The following is a 23210-nucleotide window of genomic DNA, read 5'->3' as shown; positions in this document are numbered from 1 at the left end:
TTATTTAAGTTAATGTTTGACTAAAAGTATTCACTTTTTAAAATATGATTTATTCTGTCTATATTATGATTGAATGCACTGGGGTTTGGACAGTAATTTTGTAAATTAAGCTACCTTTCATTAATAATACTGACGTAGAATCCAGCACAAAAGTTTGGTTCCATGTAATGATCTGGGAAATCTAGGGATGTATGTTGCTTGTCACAGTTGGTTAGGCTATATTATAATTTCCTGTATGTCTTCATATGTAGTATATGCACATTAGCTGACCACCTCTCTGAATAACATACACTAACACAAGAAACATCTGTTATGTGGTTGATATCTACAGGAAAATGTGTGTATAATAAAATATGATCGTTTAATAGGGCATTTTTTAACTTATGCTTTTATTATATTTTATAAATGTCTAAATAAAATATCACATCCCAGTGAATTGCAAAAAACAGCTTAATTTACAAGTGTAGTGTTTGAGGAACCAGTATTTTTTTGCCATTCATAACTTTACTTGACCAGATCCATAATCACCACCAAAGTGCATTGGAATGACCTGTAATTTTATTAAAATTGGGGGTGTGGTTTATCAGCAGTTATTTGTTTATTTTGTACTTCAGCCATTATTTATATATAGATGTTATGTAATGAAATGGAGGGACACCTTCCACTAGAACAGGTTGCTCAAAAGAGTACCTCTTGTAGAGCTTTGGGAGGGAAGACACATTTGGTTTATGTATGTATTGGCTACTTTGCCACAGAAAGCACTCTGACTGTTTTTGGACTTTAGGTACTTGTAGATAAGAGTAGGAATATCTTGTATATGGTAATACCAGGCCATGTTCGGGCCCCATTACGTACCTGCTCTTACAGTGTTTCTGCGGAATGTTTTTGTGTTAGCATTAACCAAATCAATTATGATATATTGTATTTTCAGTAGGTGGGAATTTAAGATTCTTACTTGCAACTTTGTTTTTCTTTCTGTAACTACAGTCGTTGTCCACTGGTAATACCTATCTGATAGTACCTCAAGATAAATTTAAGCTCATACTTCAGAAGTGAAAATATCCATCTACCATCTTTTGTCAGACAGATCTCATTAGAATAAATAATATATATGAGTTAGGCACCCATGCTGGGTACTTTGGTCATTTATTTGTGCTTGATTTATTTCAAAGGCTGAAAAAGAAGTAGTGCAGGCGGCTATTCTGAAAGCAGTAGAGGAGGAGAGGAGAAATATGGAGAAGATTCACGCAGAAGAAAGAAAAATGTGGGAAGCAGAACGTGACAAAGATAAAGAGAAGATTGCCCAGGCTGTTCGGGAAGCCATGCAAGAGCAAAAAAGGCAAAATCAAGTTAGTATATTTTGCCCTTTGATGGATCTGCTTTGTGTATTTTATTTTTTATTTTGAATGTCATCCTAATGTTGTGTTAGGCTTTCTTGTGACATCTTTCATTCGTCACTGCACCTAGTTGATAGTTGCAGAGCATAGCTACCTTGTTGATTTATCTTCATCTACACTATGTGTATGGAGACAAATTGGCACACACGGAATAAAATTCCTGCAAACCTTTCATAGAATCATAGAATAGTTATGATAGGAAAGGACCTGAAGATCATCTAGTTCCAACCCCCCAGCCATGGGCAGGGACACCTCACACTTTCAGGTACATCTATTAAAATGAGATGAATCATGTGCCATAAATGCATGGGTTTGTTCTGTAATTTCTAAAGGAGCCCAAAATGACCAGCTCAGATAGTGGCATTTATGTTGTAGACTGTTAAGGTGACTTTTTTTCATACTGATGAAAGAGAAAAGATGTTACGCTTGTTTCTTCTTCTGGAATTCTATTATCTCTCAGTAAAAATGTACTTTTCTAAGACAAAAAATAGAATAGGTACAAAATAGAGAGAATTAGAGAAATTGGAAACCTAAACCAGTAATGAACCAGAAATGTTTTTAGATTTACTTTTTAGAGAGGTGCTTCTGTAAGGATAATTGTGCATCACTTAACATAGTTTGGGAGGGATATTCCCAGAATTGCTTTTAACAACTGTAGAAATTACAATTTATATATGCTATAATGGCAGTTACATTACCTTCCAAAAGTTGAATTATGTACTTTCTGATGCAGGAAATATCTGGGGGCACACCCTGTAAGTTCACTGATTTCTTGGTGCCATTTTTGAATATTATAATCTGAAGAGTTTTAAACAAGATACATTTCATTTGGGTGTTGGAATTTGATATTACTGTATTTTTTTAATGTCCAGAGCAACAACAACAACAAAAAACACCTTTAGAATTTTAAGTAAAATAGCATATCACAGAAGTTTAAAAATCAACTTTTTGGAAACAGACCCCATTTCCTTTGCCAGTGCTAAATGGAATTACACAAAAAGTTGGATTTTGATGCTAAGCTACTATTATACCATCCTCTTATTTTTTCTAGTGTAAATAGAATTATATTGCTTTGTATATGGATTGTTTATTTCTTCTGACTGTAAAGGTATCAAGTGATAAGATGTCAGTTTTCAAGACTGTAATTTTACTATACTGATAAGTCTTCAGGCACTCAAACTCATCTTTACAACAAAAAGATAAGCAGCTGTCTTCAAAGCTAAAGTGGAGCTGAGAACAATTGCTTGGGATTTAGTTAGGTACAAATCATTTAGACTAGCCAGAACAAGAATTGGTAGTGGTAGAAGGGAAAGCAATAAAGTAGTTGTTTCTTACAGTAAATAGAGAGAGCAATTTTGCAGTTCATGGAACATGAGGAGAGTTTTGATGAATGCTGAAGATTTTTGGTGAAGGAGTCCTGTAGCTGGATGCAATTATTACATTTATGGATCTGAGGAGCATGTCCTAGGGGTAGGAGAGTGGTTGATTAAGTTGATGTAGTGACTCAGGGTGGACTATACTGACAGAGTTTCTGTTGTTGATACTGCCTTTGAAGTTGTCACAAGACAGTATGGTATTAGAAATTTAATATTGATGGATGTATTTTTTCAGACAAGGTCTTAAATATGCTGAGATGTCAGTGCTTTTCTGAGGAAGAAATTCAGATCTTTCAAAAGGACAGGCTTCAGCTCAAGGTGCTTGTTGAAAGTGTTGGGGTATCTAGTGGTGTATATAGTTATTGGAGACTGCTGTGATTAATTCTCCTGTAAATATCTTGCTCTTCACGTTGTCGTGTAGCATTAGTTAATTACATTTTTTTAATGTTGAATAGAGTTCTGACAACTTTGACAGTTACAGGAATAATTTATCTTACTCAGTTATAATATATAAGTTGTTCAGAGCTAATGTGCCAACTGATAGCTTATATATGGTATCAGATGTGACTTTGATTTAGCAGTTAAAGACATTTTGGACTACAGGCAGTTTGCGTGTGAATATTAGTTTTTCTGGGTAGAGCCTTCCACTCAGAGATGTTTCTTATTTATGTTTTTTTTTACTATAAGATTTCTTTTTCAAGAGCTATAACTACACTATTGACTTTCTTGCAGTGGTTGTTTAGACAACATGATCTGTCAAGTCAGCTCCGTAATGGCCAAAAGTAAAACATATAGTCTAACATTTTAGACAACAAAATGTAAAACTGTGGCCATGTAGCACTTGTCTCATTTAATTCTTTAGCTGTGCTGTATATTTCTTTATGCTTCCTGCTTCAAAATTGTCACTCGATACTTATTATTATGTTTAGTCCCATGAAATGAGAGTATAGTTGAATCTAAGTAAACATTCAAAGGAATCTTCTGGTATCACACACATTAAAAAAGCTTTAAGAGCAGTGCTGTTATTTTCAAGAAAGAGAACTAACTTGCTGACTAACATGATTTTCTAACATACCTGACTTGTTTTTAACAAAACCTCTCTTCACTTAGTTTATCTTCGTCAGCTTCTCAACAGAGGAAATAATCTGTGTGTGAGAAAGATGTTTTTACATTTACTTCTCTTTTTCTTTTTTATCACATTGTAATTGTCATAAACACTGTATTAAAATTTAATCTTCTGCTGCTGTAAATTAATTTTAAGAGATTTGCTTTACTGATTTGAATTAAAACAAAGAAATTTAACATAGTATTAGTGAGAAGGAATTTTCATTCACTAATAATGAAGTCTGCAAATCTGAAAGATCAGGAAGGGACAGTATAGTCTTCTGCAAATAGATGAGACAGAATGGCTTCTGGTCATGGCATGCATAAGTAACTATACGAATAATTAATGGAAAAATTTGAAGACATTCAAAATTCTGTAGTTTTCTTTGTCACAAATCCACTTTAGAGTCTGTGCAGTTTAAATATATTTTGATCTGTGTTGGATAAGAACAAAAGAAAAGAAATTGAGAGCACAAATTTGACAGCCAAACAGGTCCTCAAGAGAATTGTGAATCTAGTAGTAGGGTACCGTGTTGCAGAGCGGCCAGGAAGGAGAGCCATAGTCAATGCAAAACTGGATGGTTTATGTCGAGTTTCGACTTGTTAGATATTCACACTTGACAAAACTTTCTCCTAAAAAATTGTTTGTCCTCAGTCAGAAATTGACTCTTCAGTTACTTCCATATAAGATTTATTTTATTAATTTAATATTGCCAGAGAAAAATCTGGGGACCTGAAGGTGGTTTAATGAATAATTCATGATTAATATAAAATAATAAACTTATAATGAAAGTAGCAACTGAGACATACGAAGTTAACATTTCAGCTTGATGGAAAAACTTTGACATATCTCTTTTTTTTTTTTAAGACATTAAAGGATTAAAGCAACATGAATGTTGCATTTGTTTTCATTACAGCTTTGACTGTTCTAGTGACCTGGGGTCATTACTTAGAGGCATTATTTAATTAAATTGAAGATATTATTCTTCGAAGCCTTATAACTCTGAAGGGATAAATGAGATATATTACATCATCAAGGAAGTAATGGTAAAAAGTTTTCTGGAGCACTGTCTGAAGAGTCTGTAAGGTATTAGAAGTCCAAAAGACTTTTCTTTAGATTGACACTAGCAGCATCTTTGGGTATTTTACACGTTATCAAGGTGCTTAGTGCTTTTATTAAAAAGAAATAATAATAATTAATAATAATAATAATATTTATTGTTGTTGTTGTTGTTCAGAGGATTCTTAGTTTTGAAAGGGTGGGATTGCCTTTTAATTCAAGGAAAATAAGTTCTCCTTGAAATAAATGAGCAGTCTTTTGATTAAAGATTATGTTAATTTGCGCAGTAACTTCATGATCCTTTTACAACACATTGAAAAGTCATTATAGATGAGGAACTCATATATTCAGCAGGCTAGATGTAGCCTGGCACACCTTAGTATTTTCATTTCTATTTTTGATGCATTGTATTGGGTTTTTTACAGTGACAACTTCCCTGCAAGGACAGTTTAGTATGTGTGGTAGTTGTCAGTTTTGAGAGGAATGCTTGCTGAAATCCTTCCACTGGGATGATTTTTCTACAACACTTTAATAAATAAGTGGTTAACCTCTAGATAAGAAGAAACTGTAACAGGTAATTTGGTTGAAGCAGAAGCTTTTTCCTCAGGATTTAAAATTGCGGTGAAACTGCTGGGGTACAATTAAGCTTCAGTGAAAAAAAAAAACCCACAATAGACCATGCTCCACATTGTCATGTTCTTTCTGCTTATTTTTACTCTTTGGGGAAAAAAGATATTTGGGGATATAGGATGATTAGGTCCATACAATTTTGAATAAAATAGGATAATATATTGTATTTATAATTAGTGGGCAATGTAGAGTAGCTATAGCAGTAGTTGCCATAGCCATACTGCTGTTATGCACAGAACTCTCTGCATGGTAGTTGTTACCATTTTAGAAAGCTAAATACTCAATTATATAAATAAGGTAAATCCAGGGAGTAGGGAGTGGTGGAGAGAAGTAGCAAAGAATGTTTATACACCACAATTTCTGTTTTAGAGAAAATTCATTGAAAGTAAAATGAAAGCTGATAGCTGCAGGGTGAGCCCTGGAAATTCAGATCCATGTCGTAGCTTGAAATTAATCACTCTCCTAAAGTGCTTGAAGCAAAGAATCACCTTTGTCACTTCCTGAAGGCTTAAATTTAAAATACTGTGCCTAATCTACTGTAGTTTACCCTAATTCCCAAGGAAAAAAGAGCCCGATTTCATCATTACCATAATCCACAGAGCAGATACATTAGACTGAAGTGTTCTGAAGGTTGAAAATAATTAGGGAAAAGAAATCAAAAACCTTCAATTTATTAAAAGAACTAGCATAACCTCTGCTTCCTCTTGAACATGAGCAAAAGCACTAAGACAACATGATCTTACCAAAGGGAAAGTATTTCAGGAATACTGAGGCTGCCATGTTTCATTCAGCCCAGTAACAACTGAGGTATACTGAGATACACATCAAAAGAAATATTTTTGCAAGAAAATTGTAAGTGCATGCCTCTTTCTTGGTTTTTAAATGGGTGAATAAATTTCATATTGTGAATCTACTCATCTATTTTCTTTATTTGTCATACACAGTAATTTTCAGGGCTGTCCTTGCAGAACTTTTTTCCTTTGATCCCCTGTAATCTCTTTCTATCCTGTAGTAAGTCTTTCATACTTACACTTTCTCCTGAACCCCTTATGTGTAAACATGCAATTAACTGTTCTTCCCATGATGATGATATAAAAATCTGCTGCTTCTACCACTTTAAGTGTTGCAGTACATGGCATTATGATATTCCCTATATCACTAGTTTGAAATCATCATAACTGTTTATAAGATAAAGCAGTTTTCCAATGATCTGTCCCTTCTGTAACTTGCAGAACTCGGATCTTGGTTCTGTGTGTGATGCAACAGGTAATCTGGTAATTTTGGCAAGGTGGAAGACAGACTAGTTTGGGAAACCGTATGCTGTGTAGAGGCAAGATACCACTGAGTAGCTACTTGGCAGTGGTTTCCTATGGTATTCTATGGTATTATGCCTCCTTAGCAGGATCAGGAGCTCTCGCTTCTTGCTGTGTAGACAGTTGATTTATGCTTTCTGTACAAGATTGCCTCCTGGCTTCTGCTGAAGGTAAATGCCCTGGGTTCAGCAGTAGCAGTCATTTTTCTCCTTTGTAGCAGCTGGTGCAGTGCTGTGGTTTTGACTTTCAGCCTGGGAACAGCGCTGATAACATCGATGGTTTTAGTTGCTGCTCAGTAATGTTTACTATGACCAAGGACTCTGTGAGTCTCATGCTCTGCCAGGGAGGAGGGGAAGCCAGGAGGAAGCAGAGAAAGGCACCTGACCCAAACTGACCGAAGAGGTATTCCATACCACAGCACGTCATGCCCACTATATAAACAGGGGGCAGTTACCCAGAAGGGTTAGATCACTGCTCAGGCCTGGCTGAGTGTCAGTTGGAGGGTGGTGAGTGGTTGTATTGTCTCCCCTTGTTATTTCCCTTATCATTATGATTATTGGTGGTAGCATTAGTGGGTTTGTGTTATACCTTAGTTACTGGACTGTTCTTATCTCAACCCATGGGAGTTACATCCTTTTGATTCTCCTCCCCATCCCTCTGGGAGCTGGGGGAGGAAGAGAGGAGGGGGTGGAGTGAAAGAACAGCTGCGTGGTTCTGAGTTACCAGCTGAGCTTAAATCATGACACCAAACTCACTTCATTCTTCATGCCCAGTTTGAGCACTATTTCAATTTGTCCTTCCACAGTATTGCCGCAATGATCGCTTTCCAACCCTTTACTTTGGGCTTTCCGTCAATCTTTCTTTGTTAAATAGGCTATAAACTGCTTTTTGAATTTGTGTCAGAGTTTGGTTTTGTCTCTTTCTCCTCATTATTTACTTCCAGTATTTGTTACTTGGACATCAACTTTTACCAGTAAAAATTCATAATAGTGGCATTTCCTTCCCTCTTTTATGATGCTCTTGTACATGGGAGGATTTCCATGTGACATATAATATTAATGTAATTTCTTTAAATATATCCTCAAAACTCTTATCATCTCTGATTTAGGGAGCATTGCCAGTTAAGGGAATGCAAAATAGTACCAGTTTATCAGTCTATCTTTGCCTATTTGTTATTTGTTTCATCATATACATAGATTTTAGAGTCCTTGAGAGGAGGTAGAGTTTTAAATAATCCATGTATTTTGTGCTTTTGAAGTACCCAGCAAAATGGCATATTTGGTATTGCAATTACAGGAGCAACTTTGTTAGATTTTGTAGGATTTTGATCCAGAAGGAGGGTGTTAATCTTTGGAAGAAAAAAAGATGTTTTCACCGAAAAGCTTGGACTGTCGTAACATCGCTGTTCATGTTCAGTATCTTGTTGATTTATACAAGAAGTTCATGTGTTTCTTTCTCAGTATCATGATTCCTTCCCAAACAGGCTGTTTATAATACAGTATCATAGAATCATAGAATAGTTAGGGTTGGAAAGGACCTTAAGATCATCTAGTTCCAACCCCCCTGCCATGGGCAGGGACACCTCACACTAAACCCTGTCACCCAGGGCTTCATGTATTGTGCTGGAGAGCTTGTCCTTCAAAGGATATCTTCTCCAATTTCTATTGTGTTTATCATATTGTTCAATTTTCCATGAGAGCATTTGCTTACATTTCTTTCAAGAGGATACTCAACCATTATTTTCAATCTCACTTTCTTCTTGTTTTTCCACCTTTTTGCAGAAACATTAGTGTGTTCAGTGTTTCTGGAGACCATGGTGATTTTATAAGGACACAGAAAAATAATTTTTCATTAAAAGGAAATGTTGTGTAATCTCGAGTGTGTGAGGAAGCACACAACTTAGCAGGAATGAGTGCAAAGAGATCCCTGCCACTAGATCAGTTTATTTTTAATAGGCTTGCAAAGTCTGGAAAGAGAGTACTCCACTGCATGCAGACTTTAACCATGTCTGACTTCAGAAGTAGTTTGTAGTAGTTTAAACCACAGACGTTATAATTTGAGGGTTACTATTTTCTGAAAAACCACTAACATTGCAGCCTGTGGTTGCACTTCCTAGATAAAATTTAGTATTGCCACCTGATCCTTGTGTGGAAACAGAAGAATTTTCCTATAAAACTGCAAACCATCATACAGCTTCCTTGGTATTTTTTGTTGTTTTTCTCTTTTATACTGACTAGAGTTCTCTGATGTATCCTCTACAGTTTTTCTCTTTTGGTTTTCCTGCAGATACATATATTGTGATTACATGGTTGTGATTCTTAACATGGTTGAATATGATTTGTCAACTGAGTAACTGGATAACGGTATTTTTCATTAGGTATTGTAATCTTCTAACTGATGTCCAGCACATGTATATAAAGCCCCATAATTTTGTGACTGCAGTATAGTACTCCAGCCTCTGATCAGAGAGTTGAAAAGTAAAATAAAATTAAAAAAAGCAGTTACACCTCAAGTGCATTTTGTGGAGTGCTCTTCCTCAGCTTCTTACAGCAAAATGGGCTTTCCCATTTTCTTGAATCTTAAAATAGCACTAAAAGCCTCAAATATGCTGTACCCTTTTTACCTAAAGATGAAATAATGGCCAATTTTTACCTCTGCAGCCAAAATCTAAGTTAGGATAAAATCAAAAGGTAGATATAGCAGGAAAGAGATGAAAGATTGAAGTAAATGCATATGCTGATAGGATGTACATGCAGCTAAGCCTTTACTAAACACTAGTCATAGGTAATATCAGTTTTAAATAAACTTTGTGTCAGTTGATCATTTGCTGTAATAACAGACAGAAATAGTGTGAAGACAATGACTTTGGGAACTTAGAGAGCACTTCATAAAGCCAGCCGTCCAGCCAGCATTCAGACAATGACTTTGAGAACTTAGAGAGCACTTCATAAAGCCAGCCATCCAGCCAGTATTCAATCCACCAAAAAGTACCCCCATCCAAGCTGTGAGCAGCCACTTTCTCCAGGAGAATACTATGTGAAACGGTGTCAAAGGCTTTACTAAAGTAAAGCTCTGTTTACTATGTTCGCTTTAAATTAAACTTAGTATGTGGTATGGCTGTTGTTCTTACTCAAATTTTGAGTCATCCGCTGTGTAATTAGAAGATCTATATAAGACTAAAGAAAGCACAGGGATTAAAGAAATTGGAATAGCTGTTCCACATACTAGCTATTCTCAGAACCTTTGGGAGTATGTATTTGCTTTTTGAAATATTAGGATTTTGGAATATCCACTGGTTCAAGATTATTAATATTTTTCTGAACTGCTGGCTTCCGGGAATATATAGAAAAGCTAACATTTATGTGCTAAATTTGAGGCACTGAAAAGCAATGAGGGACTTGGCTGAATTCTTAAATCTTCCTTTTTTGGAAAATCTAGGGAAGCTAAGAGCACCCTTGGATCTCCTTATTATAAAACTCTTACTTTATAAATACTATGAATATGACAAGGGGAAGGGGGAGAAAGTAAAAAGTTAAGGTAACATCTTTATTTAATAGCATAGAAGTAACCAGTAATTTTTTGTTCCTTCTGGGGAACTAGATGATCTTAAGGTCCTTTCCAACTCTAGCTATTTTATGATTCTATGTTAGAAAATAACTTATTTTTTAAACTAACTTGTTGCTCTTGAAATAACAAACAGTAAAAACTAGTATGATTATGATATGCTTCGCTTCAACAGGATGTTATACAACTTTGCTTTCACTGTTACCCATAACTATATTCTTCAGAGAATTAATACTGGTCTAAATTTTGGGAATTTGCCACTGTAAATGAAAACGAATTCTTTCCAGTTTTCTGTTTTCTGGTTTAATACTGGTGTAATCTAACAGTCGTCCATAAAAGTATTACTAGTATTTTCTGGTTTGTTTTGTTTTGTCTTAATAGACTTAAGAGTTTAATTGTATTTTTTGTTTAGACTTCTACTCATGTAGTGTTTCAAGTAGCATGATATCAAGGGAAGTTAAACATACTTTAATTGATCATAAGTTTCTTCTTGATGATATATTTTCTACATACTAATATATAGCACCTTACTAATTCTATAATTTGTTTGAAGGGTTTAATGGGTAGATAATGGGCTTTTTTCCATTCTAGGACAGTATTTTGGTACCTTTTGACAAATTAAACTGCCACGAGAATATAATTCTGAAAACAGCATATTTCTATAATATATTTCTGCTACTTCATCTGTTAGTGTTCTGTTAGTTCTGTAATGAAAGAGACCTTTGTCTCAGGATTATTTTTTTTTTTTGTAAACTGCATTAAACCCAAAAAGAATGATCATCACTTTTCACAGCTATGGCTTTCATATTTGCTGTATTCCAGAACAGAGGGGATTACATTGTTGCACATTTGAAATTTGGGATTTTAGACTTTTTCTGTTTTAAAAAATGGCAGAAGTATAGTTTTGCAGAATGTATTCAGTTTAGGCTGAAGAGGAACAAATAGCTAAAGGTAAAAAATAACACTTCCCTCTGGGATACTTCCACTGAAGAGTCGTTAAAAGAAAATGTGGTTTGGTCCAATTAATTTTGTACACTAACAGCATATGATAAAATGCCGCTCTGTATGTACAGATGAATTATGTAACTTCAGAAATATCTTCTACTTATAAAGCCTTAGAATTCCACCTTTCTCCAGAGAGAATTTGCCCAATACAATTGAGTTCCTGAAAAAAATACTTTCTGCAAAGAAGACAGAATTTTAAAGCATCAAGAATGCATACCTCAGCATTTTGACATTCTGTATTTAAAGAAGGTGTCACTATAGCTTGACAAATGTATCTTAAATCAGTAAATAAAGCAATAAAATGTTGTCATTCTATCTCACAAACACTTGTAAAGTTATATATTTCCCCTTATGTTAATAATAAATATGGTACTTTAACTGAATGCTTTAAATTGAGTACTTCAAGTAGTGCAGCAGAGTAATTGACTCCTAAGCCGGACAGTGCTGAGGTAGACTCAGTCATTTTGACAGGACCCTGAAAGCCTGTGAAGAATTAAGTTTGAAAGAAAAGTTAAGCTCTCCTTGATTTTTATCTTTTTTTTTTTTACTGACATTATTCTTGTTTAATATTTAGTTAATAATGGATGATGGATCACATCTGATAGTGCAGCATATAGCAAAAGGAAGAGTTTGAACTTGGTTTAGATCTTTGGTTCTTGGCCAGAAGAGATTGGAGGGTGGGAAGGAAGGAAGGAAGAAAGGGGTTAAAAAAAGGGGGGAAAAAAAGTTAAAAACAAAGAATAGGCCAACCTGCCACACTTTCACAAATCTACATTACAGATTTGTGTCATAAAATGTCTGTCCTTGTTACTCTGTAGTCAGGAAAACCTGTAGATAAATTTTTGCATTGCCTACTAGTAACTGAGTATTAACATCTAATCAGCAAACAGTAGTAGGGAAGATGCTTCGTGTATATTTACTTTTAATTTTTAGAAAGTTTTGATGTGAAAAAAATCATATATGTGAATAATTACGCTAGAAGCCCTGGTGAATGTCTGCACTTAATTCCATGTGCTGTCCTCCAAATCCTCCCTCAGAGCATCTTCAATACATCTTTAAAGTGATTATTTTGCTCTTCTCAGGCCTTTTAATTATTGAAGTACTGAATTTAAGAAATACTTGTAAAGATATCACATATCTTTAGGATAACTGTCATTGAGAAAGGAGTGTGTTCATGATAGTTTCAATGGGAAGGAAATGGATGACCTGTTATTACATATGTGAAATACTTTTAATATTTACTCTTACTATTTCCTTTCAAAAAGGAAATTGTCAAGGAAGCACTAATGGAGGAGCAAAAACGAAATGAAAAGGCAGTTGAAGAAGCAGTGAAAAGGACAAGAGAGGAACTGATGGAATATATTAAAGAGCAGAAAAGGGTGAGTTACCACTGGCTGTGGGCTTCACTTCATGCATTGAGAAACAGGTAAAGCTTATTAATCCTTAAAACTGTCTTAAAATGCACAAGAAAACAGAATCAGGAGTTATGTCTTCAGATTTGTCACTCTTTTTAAAAACAATTTGTTACTATGATATATTTCTTCATACATATTTATAGAATTTTAAGTTCATCACGAGCAGAAAAGCATAAATCAATACACTGATAAATTTAAAGTATTATTACAGTAACTTAAAGATGTGACATAAATGCAATCTATCAAATTCAAGTTGTGATCTGAGTTCAGTTCATCAAAAGCACTTCAGTATCAATAACAGATGCTATTTGATGTTCACAGATTACCTTTGTGTGCAGTTTGCATGCACACAAAGGTCATTAATAATCCTCTCCACTTATATGGCAGCCTGAAAATGATGGCAGCCTGAAAATGTAATGATATTCTCTTGAGCATCATTTATAACCAGTGCACAGTTCCTGTTACAAAATGTTGCAATGTTCTGAAGCTCAGTTTCAGGTATTCCGTTAATGCTGTATGCTTGCAGTTTAATGATTGTGTATAAACAGTAAAATGTAACTTAAAAGACAGTTTGATTTGGTTCCAGAGAGCAAAGTAGGAGCCTTCCCTTTGAGGCTCTTTATAAAAAGAAAACAAACAAAAACCCCTCTTTCAAACTGCAAGGTCAAATTCAGTGATTTCAGTATTCCAAATAAATAAAATCACTGACCTAATTAGTAATGTTGTCCAGGGAGGGAGAAGGAAGAAGAGATAGTGTTTGACCTCTTGTTTTCCCTGCTTTTGTGGGCTATATGGTATTATAGGAAGTATGATTTATCTTCAGCTGTTGCACTCTACTACTAGTTAAGATTAGTATTGGATGAGGTCTCTCTTCCATTATGCTGTGAATGGAGAAGCTTCCATTTAGTAGTATGGTTCTTACTGACAAAGACATTTAAACAGCCATCCAGGGCAAAAAAACCAATCCTTAACAATGTTTGAGTTTGTTTAGATCTGAAGCTGGTCATTTGCAAAGGATAATCTGTAGGGAAAGTGAAAATGATTTTCTATTAAATTAGCTTGTATCATAAATAGGACCACTAATGCAGATCATCTTGTTGTCCATCTAATGCAGAATCTTCACTGCTGACAGCTACATCACACCAATTTGATTTGACAGTAATTTAGTGCAGGGACTTCAATAGCATCTGTGGGTCCTTAATCTCCTAGATTTCCATTTTCATCAGAAATGGACACTTTATTTCATTTTCTTCCCATCTACACATAGTTGGAGCTCAGTGTCATTATTCCCTTGTCTAACTACTGTTAATCTGTCTTGTGCTTGTGAAGTTTTTACAAATCAGTGAAACAATGAAATGTTCGTTGTCATCTTCATGGAAGTCCTCATTGGATTATGTATAAGGAGCATTATTTTCATTCATTTTGTAGAGTTCTTGAATATCAGCGTATTTCAGTCATTTTTTTCCCTTTACTGATCAATTGACACATTTCTCCAGAGAAAATACATCACAGTATGTCCAGAAAGTTATCTTTATTAATTGAGTGAAGGTACATTTGACCATATAGTAATGATATGTCAGCAGTAGATGAACCCAAGGAATATTTATTCTCCCAAAGGGTATCTGGAGAGCAGTTGCTCAAAGAACGTGCTTGTCTAAGCTCCTAACATGGGACAACAGATCATTTAAATGTTATGAATTTCAAGCTGCTGTTGTATGTGTTTGTCAGAGACATCTATATAGACTAAAATGCCACCCAGAGAATTCAGGCTGGGATTTAGTTCCTCCTGATATCTGCCACTGTCAGTTGCATGAGAGAATTCAAGAATATCACTGTCATACTTGCTTCCTACCTGTTTTGTGTTTGCCTGCCTCTCTGCCAGTGGCTATCTCAGAGTACAGTCTCACAGCTTCTAAAATTCCTGCCTCATCAGTGAAGACATAGAGCCAGGTTCTATATTGTGCAGCAGTTAGCCATTCTTTTGGCTCATGCTGAGGGATGACGGATGTAAGACAGTTCACCTTCCAGTCTCCTGTTCTTCCTTCACTTTTGTTCAGCAACTGAAAACTAGGCAAACTGAGAGGCACAGCATAGTGTTTTGAGTTGTTTTCACAAATGCACCGAATTTTTTGTCACCTTAGGAGCTAGTTACAAATAGATATGAAACTTTCAGACAGAAATGTCATTTTTCCATGTTGACTGTGTCATTGTAAATTGTCCAGAAACTGAGTAAGGCCAAATAATAATAGTAAAAACCAAAATATTTTCAGGTGTCTTATAAAAATTCAAATGATCAAAGCAGTTAATTGGTCACTACTGCACTTCAAATTCAGATCTGTTTCCAATTATTTGTTGTTAAAAAGGTCAGGAAATTCTTTGCTCTGCTTCTTATTTTTTTCCAACCTAACATTCAGTCTCCTTCTACATAATCTGCAAATGTTTGCCTTTTGCTAATGTTGCCTTTTGTTAAAAACTAGGCATTGTTAACTCTTGAAATCACACCAATGTTGGGAAGTTCTGTGGAATGGAGGTCTGCAAAAGTATTCTTTTGTCCAGTTCCATCCATGCTACAGATTAAAAGTTACTTACAAGTCTCATAGTTCAGTGATTCACTATCTATGCATTGCTATTTAGTGCTTCAAAAAATGTTCAGTGTGTTATAATTTGCATGTTTATAGCAGACTAAAGTGGAGTACTCTAATATTGTGACTGTTATTTATGAACCTTTTAATTTTCGTGACTATTAGCTGTGCAGACTTAAAAATGAATTCTTCTAGTTGTCACATGTAGGAGAACAGAAGCCACAGAAAAGAAAGCTTTCTACCAAATAAATGTAATGCTGAATAGGTTATTTACAGAAATTTTCTAAACGACAAAGATTTACTTCATGAGAAAAGTATTTAAAGTAAGCATTTCTTATATTTGTAGTTAGTGAACTAATACCCACACAACCCAGCCAACAAGTGAATTGTAATTTTTCCTGTTTACATTGTCATTCATCTTCCTTCAGGAAAATTTACTGCTTGTTTTCTGACAAAAACCAGAACTGTATTAATCAGTTACATGTTTGCTACATTGTCCACTGCTCTCATTGACTTTAAAGGGCATATTTTGGCCAACTGGGAAAAGCTTATGTGCTGGGACTTGAGTAATAACTTGAATGACAGACTTGTTTTCATTCCCTGAAAGACACAGACACTTGTGGCAAATGCACTGACTTGCGATTTCAGGGACAGAAGTTGGGAGTGAAGATATAAGCAATGTAATGAAATTCACTGTACTACAATGTGTTCCCGTATGATTTGTGCAGCTGTGTCTCATAACCTTTAGAAGAAAGCATAACTAGCCATTGCACTTCTCTGACTAATATTTACCAATATTGCACACTTCAGAGTTGCGAATATCCAAATGAGACTTTTGGGGGGTTTAGTATTTAATAGATCATTTTTTCCAGTATTGTGGAAACTAAGGACCAATTTCAACAGCATTATTTTATTTCTATTTAAGAATCACTGGCAAGCTGGTATGAGCCATTTCTGTCTTACTGTAAAATGAAGAAAAATTTGGCAAGTTTCTCTTCTGGCTTTGTATAGAGAAGTTATTCCTTTGGTTTGGTAATAATACAGTTAAATTAGGAGACTAGAATTCCAGCCCATTTCTTGCTTCCCTGACCAGGTGCTTTCTGAGCAGTTTTGTCCAGCTGGTGGGATGTGTGGGAGGTTACCCCTACGAGGTCTTGGTATGTGTTAGGACAGTCAGCATAGCTATTTACCACATAACTAGAAGAACTGGAAGTATTTTTGCTCTTTTCTGAAAAATACTTGGAGTATTTGGAAAATACTAGAACTTACCCTAATAGCACCCATTTATGAAGGGTCAGCTCATCTTGGACTGTACTTTAAAGTACAAGTCATACATTTTCCCAGTTTCAGGACAGTAGAAAATAAATAAGATGCCTGCCTGGTAGCTGAAACTGTGCTTGTAAAAAGTAATTTGAAAGCAATGTTATTACCAGAAAGCACCTCCAAATCATAACCCTGTTACTGCAACATTGCATACCAGCATCTGTTTAAATTATCTCTGGTATTTCTTCTTTTTTTCCTGTATACAGGGCATTCAAGTTGAGAATGTACTGCTCCAGCTATTAGTTTTTCCCCTCTCTCTTTTCTGAGACTTCAGCAGTAGCCTTCTGTACTGTCACAATATATATGTTATTAGTGTGAATAGGAAGGACCCTGACTTGTGTTAGGTTGGTGACTGTCATTTATTGATCCGTTTGTGTTAAGTCACTTGCAAAATCAGTCATCAAACTCAGAGAATTTTCTTTTAATTCTTGGAGGTAAAACTTACGCCTTTCAGAGTTAGCCAGTTACAATCAGAATTCTGGTACATGTTACTGTTTTGCAAGTGTGCTTGATTTCAAGCATCAAGCCCAGCTTTCCTCTGAAGGTTTATTATTTGAAGGCAAGTGCAAGTGGGAGAGGTTATGAAAATCAGTTTCTTTTAAGTTATTAATCCAAATAAGTGATTTTTTTAATATTTGCTATATTTTAATATGACTTAAAACAAAATAGGGTGTCATTACCATTCTTGTTCCTGAATGTTTGGCTTGGCATTTGATGCAAGGCCTCAATTGCAGGCTGACGTGCCAGCAGCTGAAGCTGAAAACAAGACTGCGGTGGGCAAACTGGAGATTTAATTTCAGAAAGAGTGTTTATATTTTCCCTGGGGCCACATTAATGAGAGTCCAAACCCTAAATGTTACCACCAACACATTTTAACAGACCAGTTTCCCAGTTTTTAACGTGTGGTGTCACCTTGAGTGTTTTTTCTTTTAACTTTTTCCTCTTCTTCTGACTTTAAAAGAAAAGCAATAAAGCTGTATCATTTTTGGCTGAATTTAATGTCATGTTTGGGGAACATAAAGTTCTGTGTAATGCAACAAAGTCACATTGAAAAACATTTAATCCTATCTTTTATTTCTGTATCAACTATTTCAATAATTCAGCTTTAAATTACCATGCAAAACTTCATGTCACTACAAAACGCATCACAGTCTGGTCTGTTCTTGCGTGATATAGGGGTCCACATATTGATGTCCTGTATCAGCCTGATGTCGGAACATCTGTGCCATGCCTAGGATGAACTTGTGACCAACAGGTCAGTGCCAAGAGAGACAGTAGTGATGGGGTCACTCAAAGTTCCTTAGCTCAGTTTCCTGCTCCTTCAGCTGGGCCTGTTTTGTGGCTTTAATAGGATTAAAGAAACATTTACAGTGAGGCTTTAGAGCATTTTCACACTGCTTCTTTACCCAACTCAAAGAGCATTATAAATCCAATGGATTAAGTAAGGGATTTATATAAAGTTGTAGTGTAAGATGAGTTGGTGCACCTGGCTTTTCTTTTTCTCTTTTGTGAATAAGGCATACTGGAGCAGTGTTCTGCATGTGATACAGAAGTAAGCTTAGCATTTCTCCCTGCACTTTAAGTCTTTATAAGCTTTGAAATTATTGTTTCTAAATATTAAAATTAAACTGTAGTTTCTGGTGGAGGAATACAGTAATCCAATCTATAGATCCTTATAGATTTTCTGCATTTTTCTGCCACTTTTCAATACTGAAACATCATGCATTTAAGAGAATTTTTATTTTCCTGTAAATTATAGTCTTTATAATTATAGTCTTTAAAAATGCAAAGGGGGGGGGGTGGGGGAACTACAGTTCTCTGTCAATTACTTAGGTGCATTAAAATCCAAAGAAAATTGTTAAATAACCAAAATTATAATTTTCAGACTCCCTGAGTAATCATTTATGCTGCTGAAAGCAATTTAATTGAAACTACATGTGTAATCTATTTTATGATTTTTGCAGTTACTTTAGAGTAAAATTACCAGAGTTTGAAGTTCTTTACTTTAAACTGTTTCATATATCCTTTTGTGCCTCACTGTGTAAATCTACAAAGACCAAGATTAGTCAGGTGAGATTCCAGCTGAAACTGAAATCAAGTGGTGTTATTGCTGAGAAAATATTGTGCTATTAAAGCCAAAAGGGAAAAAAATAACAGGATGAATTATAACGTTCAACGGTGAGATGACCAGTTAGTACACTATTTCAAAACTACTCTTGTGACTTAGGTATATTGCATTTTTAATCCAATGCGCATCATTATAATTACTGTAACAGGTATATTGACTTTGGATTTGGTCTGCAATCACATAATCATTCAACTTGCTCTGTGTATATAGACTGTTCACGTTAATAAAGATTTGCAGTGTATGCTGTACTAATGTCACCCAGATGTATCCAACAGTGGATACTGGTGTTGTTTTCCACATCATGAGGTGATGAAGCTGCACCTGAGGTCCAGGAAAATGCAACATCTGTCATCCAGGGTCCCTCTGTTCTGCAAGTATTTGATAAGAAAAGAGAAGACTTCCGTATTTCTTTCTATTTTCCATTAGGAAGGCTTTGTTTGACAGGAGGAAGTGATGCATCCTTAGACACCTCCTGTCCCCTGTAAGTGAGGCTCTCCTGAATTGTTCCTGACTCACCCTTCAGTGTTACAATTGAACAGTGTTTTATACTGTATTTCTGGAAATCTGAGAATTCTAAAGAGATCATTTGTGTTGAGATTGGTTATTTTGCATTCTCTAAAACTTTCACAAAATCTGTTTTAAGATTAAGTAGAGAAAAAAAGCCAAAGTTCTTAATTACATTACAAAGTTCTTAATTATAAAGTTCTTAATTACAAAGTTCTTAAATACATGTACACAAAGTACATTAATTACATTAATTAAGAATTAAGAATTAAATAATTAATTCTTAATTATTCATTTTTAGTGCAACTTGTAACTCTTGCCCACAGGCATTTTCATTAGATTGACTAAGAAAAGGAAATAATAAAGAACAAAGCAATAACAAACCAGACAAAACTATGGATCCTTGTGTGTGGATGAACATGAATACCCTTATCTTACTATGCTAGTGAAAATGTTTAAGTCAACTGGACTTCAAAGGTTAAACATATATTATTCTATTAGACTGAAGAAGTGAATGCTTTGAAGAGTACTTGATGAGAATTTTGTCATTCGTGTTAAAATAAAAAGTTTATTCATTTTCAGTCTTTTTCTTTGAAACTCATCTGTATGCTAATAATCAATTTTGTATTCCTATGATTTGTATTTCACTGACATTTCCTAATTGAGAAATTTAGAGTACATGTAATTAGGTATTTTGGTAACACAGCAGCGGTTATAAATTTTGAAGCTGGTGTAATCCACATTACTGTGTACTACATTGTCCTGGGTTCAGCAGTAGCAGTCCTTTTTCTCCTTCTCAGTAGCTGGTGCAGTGCTGTGGTTTTGACTTTCAGCCTGGGAACAGAGCTGATAACACCGATGTTTTTAGTTGCTGCTCAGTAATGTTTACTCTGACCAAGGACTTTCTGGGTCTCATGCTCTGCCAGGGAGGATGGGAAGCCAGGAGGAAGCAGAGACAGAACACCTGATCCAAGCTAGCCAAAGAGGTATTCCATACCACAGTACATCATGCCCAGTATATAAACTGGGGGCAGTTACCCAGAAGGGCTATATCACTGCTCAGGTCTGGCTGGCTATTGGTCGGTGGGTGGTGAGCAGTTGTATTCTCTTCCCTTGTTATTTCCCTTATCATTATTGGTGGTAGCAGCAGTGATTTGTGTTATACCTGAGTTACTGGACTGTTCTTATCTCATCCCGTGAGAGCTACATTCTTCTGATTCTCCTCCCCATCCCTCTGGGAGCAGGGGGAGGAAGGGGGGAATGAGCGAACAGCTGCGTGGTTTCTGAGTGACAGGCTGGGCTTAAACCATGACATACATGCAAAGTTTAATCAGTTCAATATGATCAACTTGGATTAATTAAAGCTAAACAATCATCTGCAATTTTATTTTCTTAGTCATAGGACAACTTTTTGGCTTTTTGCAAGTCCCTGCTGTACCATTCTCTTGGCACCAAGGGGATCCTAAAGAGTCTTGGAAAGTTAATGATGGATATGCTCAGTAAAGGCATTTTGGCATGCACGTGCAAGGCTGTCAAATTGCAAGAGAGAAGAGACAATTGTTTCACTCTGACATTATTGTGAGTTCTCAGTGCAAAGATCAGAAGCTGGAAAAGGTCTTTTCCATCCCTAGATTTCTGTGATACCATTTTAATTGCAATAGAATTGGAGCCCCATAGAGAAAAGGACAGAACACAGAACTCTCTTTTCCATTGTGTTTCCATGACAAGTAAGGACACTCTTGTGGTCTCCAGATCTGTATTGTGAAGATCCAGAACTTGCAGCATCTTAATTAAAAATGAAAAAGAAGTTGTGGTCTGTATAATTTCTCTGTCCATGTGTAAGAATAGGGTAAGCCTAGAGTAATTACAGGGACAACACAGAGTCCCATTACTCAACAGATTCTCTTGGCTGTTCAGTTTTGATAGGGTGTTAATTTTTTCTTTTGTTCACTGCACAAATGAGTAGATAACTTTGTGTCTAAGTATAATTTATTGTTTTATCTGCTGTCCTGGGTTTAGCAGTAGCAGTCGATTTTTCTCCTTTTTAGTAAGCTGGTGCAGTGCTGTGGTTTTCACTTTCAGCCTGGGAACAGAGCTGATAACACTGATGTTTTTAGTTGCTGCTCAGTAATGTTTACCCTGGCCAAGGACTTTGTGAGTCTCATGCTCTGCCAGGGAGGAGGGGAGGCTGGGAGGAAGCAGAGACAGGACACCTGACCCAAGCTAGCCAAAGAAGTATTCCATACGACAGCACGTCATGCCCAGGATGTAACTGGGAGTTACCTGGAAGGGCACACCCTCTTCTGGGTTGGGCTTGTTTCGGCAGGTGGTATTGTATTTTCTTCCCTTGTTATTTCTCTTCTCATTATTATTGGTGGTAGCAGTAGTGGGTTTATGTTATACCTTAGTTACTGAACAGTTATTATCTCAACCCATGAGATCTGACTGGAGTGTGTCTAACTGTATTTGTGATAAGCATTCATTGTTTTAGATTAAAAGTCGCTTGTCACAATGCTGATTTATTGGCTCTCAAAGTTGTTTCTCTTGATGTCACAGTTTCAGTATATCATACCTTACTTAGAGCCAGTATTTTCTGTGTTAGTGTTTTTCAAGTGTGGAGCTTGGGCTAAGCCTCTTGTCTCATTGTACTTTATGATAATTACTTGTAATACAATAGAAGCATTGATCATGAAACCGATTGGGCTTATCTTCCCAGAGTGGTCACCACCTTTATACTTTGGGAGGTATATAATAAAAGTGCTTAACAATTACACATCTTTTTTCTCCTTCTCTGGTGGTCAACCTGTGAAGGAGATATTCTTTTACCCTCCTAGTACCATCCGCCTAGACATCATTTTAGACTTTTGAAGTTTTCTGATAGCCTTTTAATACTGTTGAGACCTGTTTGCTGATTGTGATGGGGATCACCATGTTGGCATGCATACAGAGTGTGTTTTGCCCACGACCATTTCATCTGGTTCCGAGAGTTAAGCAGAGTCAGGTTTGGGCCTTGTCTTGGGTTAAACAATATAGGAGGACCAAGAGATTTTCCCCAAGGCTGGACAGGGTTTGTGGGATAGTATGAGCAAGTATCTAGGTTAGTGGGCCCCTGCAGTACTTTGGAATGTCACCACTGAACAAGTGCAAAATCCAGAAAAATTAGTAAAACACTTAAATGAGCTGTGCTGTCATTCTGGCCATACAGAGAAGGACAAATCATGGTAGCGTGCTGGGGCTTGGCCTATGCCGACAGGGCCTTGTTCAGCACTATCCAGTACCTTCAAAAGGAAAATATGTTCCTGGATCTGAGAGCAAAGCAACAGACAGTGCAGCTACTCCAGCTCCAAGCAGAGCAGCTACACCACCCCCAGCGACAAGTAGAGTCGCTACTCAAACTTTGGCTGCAACAGACAGCATAGCTACTCCAGAGATAAGTACTGCAGCTACTCAGACTCAACTGCAACAGACAGCGCAGCTACCCTAGGTCCAAGCAGAGCAGCTACACCACCCCCAACAACAAGTGCAGTCACTACTCAAACCACAGTGATAATCACTGCAGCTAAACCAGAGGACTAATTCGTACCAATATCAGTTGCCCCTGTACACAAGAGGAAAAGCAAAAAAGAGGCAAGAAAGATGAAGCAAGAGGAAGAAGCAATGTACTAACCACCCAGGCCAGCATCTGATCAGGAGTCATCATCGCATGATGAAGAAGAAGAAGAAGAGGTGACTTCTCAACCTCGGACCTCAACCAAGCTACGGAATACGCAAAAAGATTTTACCTGTCAACCAGGGGAGCACATCATCAC

General features: G+C 36.2%; 1 protein-coding gene across 1 annotated transcript in view; it reads left to right on the top strand.

The window, feature by feature from the left end:
• CCDC91 (coiled-coil domain containing 91) overlaps positions 1–23210 on the top strand; it is a 117110-nt gene that overhangs the window by 81260 nt on the left and 12640 nt on the right. The window contains exons 11-12 of the mRNA XM_034063337.1: positions 1173–1349; positions 12715–12828. Coding sequence (XP_033919228.1) covers positions 1173–1349; positions 12715–12828 — 291 coding nt within the window. The remainder of the gene's footprint in view (positions 1–1172; positions 1350–12714; positions 12829–23210) is intronic.

The sequence above is a fragment of the Melopsittacus undulatus genome, chromosome 5 (genome assembly GCF_012275295.1).
Source record: "Melopsittacus undulatus isolate bMelUnd1 chromosome 5, bMelUnd1.mat.Z, whole genome shotgun sequence".
Lineage (NCBI taxonomy): Eukaryota > Metazoa > Chordata > Aves > Psittaciformes > Psittaculidae > Melopsittacus > Melopsittacus undulatus.
The sequence above is the reverse complement of the archived record's forward strand: the minus strand, read 5'-3'. Positions and strand labels throughout refer to the sequence as shown.